Source organism: Aphanomyces astaci (assembly GCF_000520075.1).
Source record: "Aphanomyces astaci strain APO3 unplaced genomic scaffold supercont1.98, whole genome shotgun sequence".
Lineage (NCBI taxonomy): Eukaryota > Oomycota > Saprolegniomycetes > Saprolegniales > Verrucalvaceae > Aphanomyces > Aphanomyces astaci.
In genome coordinates, this window is record NW_009798361.1 from 199213 (window position 1) to 203870 (window position 4658).

Below are 4658 nucleotides of genomic sequence, written 5' to 3' on the forward strand. Positions count from 1 at the left end.
TCGGATGCGCTGCTTGCAGCGCCACAGCCTTGGCGTTCGTTCGCAACGTCACGGTCTTCCAAAATTCCAGCGGCATGAACGCCAGGAAACCTTTGACGGGGTCCTTGAATAGATGCTTGAACTCTTCCGAAATGCGCAACTCGTCCACGGGCGTGTCGTCCTTGTTGTCTTCGTGTTCGTAGAGGTCTGTGGGCCCGGCGTAATGTCCTCTGCACGTCCATTCCACGTCTTCGAGTCCTTCAATGTCTTCTGTCGCGTCGTAGTACCCGTGCTTCTTCCAACCACGGTCCACGTACTCGGACCACTCGTCCCCGCTGCTGTCGTCGTCTTGCGGCGCCAAGCTGCCGTCGTTGGTTTCTTCGTCGCTCTTGGTCTCTTCGTCGAATGAACTGTTCGCAAGGAACTTCTTGTCCCACTCTGTCAGATCGTGCGACTCGTCCTCGGGCTTGAACAAGAAAGATTTGCAGGTAACTTCGTCCCGCGTTCATACGTTGGTTTGCCTTCAAAGTCACAAACTGTTCCACACCTAGAATGCATAAGAAAGATACATGTACACGCAACACACCTTTGTAAAACAGGCGCGCAGTAATCCACGGCTCGTCGCGCTGAAACCGTGTGTGATTCCAAGTGATCTTGTACAATGCCACCATCGCCTTGGCCTCGGCTTTCGTGTTCTTGCCCGGCGTGTCGATGTCGGGATCGTTCTCGCTGCCAACAACGTAGCGCACTTCGGTGACCACACCACTTAGCATGAAGTCTTGGCAATCCGCGTAGAAGGCAAGCAGATTCTTGTCGTTCTTGTGGATTTGCATCTCTTGTAGCGGCCTGAACGACACGTTCCGAAACATTGTCTGGGATCGAATGGACTTGTGGTCGGGTGTAAACTCGGATACCCCGACTGAGATCGGCGTGACGTCCACCTCTGACGGCGTTGGCGGCATGTTGGCATTTGACGACGACTTCGGTGGCCGCACACGCTTCTTCCGTGTAGACTCGCCTTCCACATCTTGCACCATTGCCTTGTTCTTCGCTCCTTTCGGACGCCCTCGCTTCCTCGCAGGTGGCGGCACGTCTTGCGCTGTTGATGGCACCGCATGCACAGCATACAGTTTTTGACCTTCTTCCGCTTCGGGCCACCCGTTCCTCGCGGCTTCTTCCACGATGCACATATGATGGAACTTGGACGAACACATGTTGCACTGTCGGAGGGTTCGGCCGTCGTCGGCGCCGCACACTGAACACGTTTCCATGACACCGCAAATTGCAAAATGGCCACCATTAAAAGTTAAAACCCACCAATGACGACGAACTTGCTGTCCCATCGCTTCTTCAACTTGATTGCGTGATCAATACGGCTGCAACGTCAAAGATTTGGGCACGGCCTCCGACCGACTTCAAACAATGGGTCGCGAATGCACACAGAGTCGGCGATGGCAGAGGTTGGGACGTCGCCGGCGGTAACGGGATCGCGCCAAAGATTTGGGCATAGCCTCCGGCAGACTTGAAACAATGGGTCGCGAATGCACACGGAGTCGGTGGTGGCGTGGGAGTCGGGATGGCGGCTCATGGAGTCGGGCGGCAGGAAGTCGGGACGGCGGCTGCTCACAAGCACCTGTAGAATATATAAGACATCACACACACTGCACACAACACATACGTTGGTGTCAACGGCGCAAAGCGGCAGATCGGAAGCACTTGATCGCTTGGTGGCAAATTCGAAAGTGAGTGAACCTTCCTTGAACAAAATTTAATATTCAAACTTTGAGCCAATCAGCGAGAAGGGGGACTGTTGCACTCTACATACTGCTTAAGGAAATACATAACTGTTTTCATTGGCTGAACCATCCGTCTGTTCCATTACAGACGTTGACAAATTTTTATAGTTCTCTGCGGGAAAAGATATATTCCTCTTTTTCTGATTGGCTCCTGCCACCGTGCGAATCACAGAATCCTTCACTAGTTGAAGCAAATACGATGACTTGTGGTTTTTTCATTTTATTATTTGATCTGCCAACCTGCGATTAGCAGGTTGGCAAAGTCAAGTATACTTAAGAATACACTTGATTAAAGTATTGGACTCTCCCCACACGTCCAGGTTAAAAAGAGAACATCGAAATATAGCATTAAGAATTATTAATACTACATAGTACTTCGAAGTATACGTTAACGAGATAATCTACTTTGAGGCAGAACTGGCTCTATTGTGCGACTCTTTGTGGGCGAAATAGAGCCAGTTCATAGCACGTCGTGTACTATCTGATTCGTGGCCAGCACATTCTGTGCGAGTGGATATGCGATCTGATTTTTATGTAAAGTACTATAGACGCTCCTTACTTTCATTGGAAGCACGAACTACAGTACTGTAGGCACCCTACCTGAAGCTAACTAAACCTGAAGGTACTTCGTTAATTTTGCTGTGGCCAAATCATGATGATGAGGCAAGCCTTGAAATGGTACAATCATAATAGTAGTAGTTGATTGGCTGTTTCTTTGTAGTCAGAAGTAATTCGCTTCCAGATCTCCTTCTGCTGCGCACTAGTATGTTCCTGCGTACTGCCCTCTTCACCGTGACCTGATGTTTGCGCTGACTTCTACCCGAGGAAAAGCCTCTAAGAGGCACAAAAGCCACCTACACAACTAGCAGATGCTGCTACCTGAATGACAGGGCAGTGGGGATGTTCTCAAACAGAACTGGGTGTTCTGTCAGTCAGGTAGCAGCATCTGCTAGCTGTGTAGGAGGTTTTTGTGCCTTTTAGAGGCTTTTCCCCGGGTAGGAGTCAGTGGGCAGTGGGGATGTTCTCAAACAGAACAGGGTGTTCTGACAAACGTTATGATGATGAGGCATACCTTGAAGTGGTAGTAGATGACCTATAGTCAGCGGCGTCGACGGGTTAGCCCATTCTTTTTTGGCTAACCTGTCGCCGCAATTGGCATTCCTTGAATTTGTAGAAGATTTTCGAGGAATTTTTGCCTCGCAAACAAGTCAACATGCAAATGCCTCACCATTACATTCACAAATACAATTGAATAGCCGTGCACAGTTCACTGTGGGGAGGGATCGACATAAATGCTAACATCAATCCTTGGGACAACTACTGTACGTGTAGCGTGGGGCTGGTACAGTAGAAGGTAATGCATCAATTACTATGAAGTAACGTACTACACCATTTTGCGTTTAATTTCAGCTTTTTTTCAATATATTTCCACCAACCTCCGATATATTTCACCGAATCGCCAATATAATTCACCCTCTATTATATTTCACGCCAAATTGAAATTTGGCCATTATATTTCACCCAACCCCCGATATAATTCACCCAACCATAATTTCACCTTTTGAAAATATATTTCACCTGACCACCTATATGTTTCATGAAAAGTAAATCCTTTACGCCCGAGAGAGTGAAAACCAACACATCTACGGCTCAAGCACCAACGTCCAAGTCTTGCATCTTCGTAGCACGGACATAAAACGGCTTAAAGAGAGCAGTGTACACATGCAAGCGATTCGGCTCAATTCATATTCCATTGTTGAGTTAAATACGATACAAATGCACTGAATACCTTCAATTGCCTCGTCCCCTGTGTGTTCCAAGTATTGCATGCGAAACTCATTACGAGTTTGGCCATCGGTGGCAGCCCCATATTCGAACGTTTTGTGTATTATATGTAGCTTACCGCGTTGCATTGGTGTCAACGACTTTAACATGATCAATCCTTTTGCAGTGGACTCGTTGATTCCATATGCACGAGCAACGGTCGTCCAGTCTTGTCCGGCGTCGTGTGCTGCAACCACACGTCTCTTGGAAGAGAGGAGAACTCGCTTGTAGGGATCACGTTGGGGTGGCTACTATGACATGTTAGCGGTGGATCGTTCTATACAGAGAGCTGTACCGGAGTTTGTGGTGCAGGGATGGTCTCTTCCATCCAGCTCAGATTCAAGAATGCTTCGATCTTTCTAGATTCCCAAGTCGAATTATAACGATTGTTAGGTGAATTATATTTTGGAAACGTGAAATTATCCTGTGGTTGGGTGAATTATAACGCAGATTGGGTGAAATATAACGGCGACATTATACATCGGCGTGAAATATAATGGAGGTTGGGTGAATTATATTGGCGATTCGGTGAAGTATATCGGAGGTTGGTGGTAATATTTTGAAATAAAGCTGAAAATAAACGCAAAATGGTGTAGTACTGTATCTAGATTTGGACAGTGGCGGGTAAGTATCCGGATAGTGTCGATTACCACATGCATACAATAATCAAGTGTAATAATCCAACCATATAGTTTTACAGAGGATTATATAATTTTACAGAGGAGTCCAAACCTATATGACTATTAAATAGATGCTACACGGTATTATTTATTGACTCTGTTCATGACTTCAATAGTGGTCGATGATAGAATGCATGTTTTATCTTGGTATTTGTAAAAGCAAGCTTGGCCGTGGTACGTATGTGACGTCAATATGAAAAACCAAACACGTTAAACATGTAAATAACACCATCGTTTGGAAATAACGTATAAAACGTGTCAGTTTAAATCCTGGATACAAACATCAAGTGTACGTTTCAGAATCCAAGTGGCAGAGTTGGAGCGAGGGGAATAAAAATACATGGGATGTCCCATGTATTTATTTGTTTTGTACCAACGC

The 4658-nt window shown here is 46.5% G+C and overlaps 1 protein-coding gene across 1 annotated transcript; it reads right to left on the reverse strand.

The window, feature by feature from the left end:
* Positions 1 to 48: 48 nt before the first annotated feature.
* H257_17120 (hypothetical protein) lies at positions 49 to 1567 on the reverse strand (the record flags this gene model as incomplete). The annotated part of the gene is made up of 4 exons (XM_009845784.1): positions 49 to 55; positions 81 to 445; positions 555 to 1234; positions 1390 to 1567. 4 exons carry the CDS (start codon positions 1565 to 1567, stop codon positions 49 to 51), a joined length of 1230 nt encoding a protein of 409 aa, XP_009844086.1.
* Positions 1568 to 4658: the final 3091 nt, after the last annotated feature.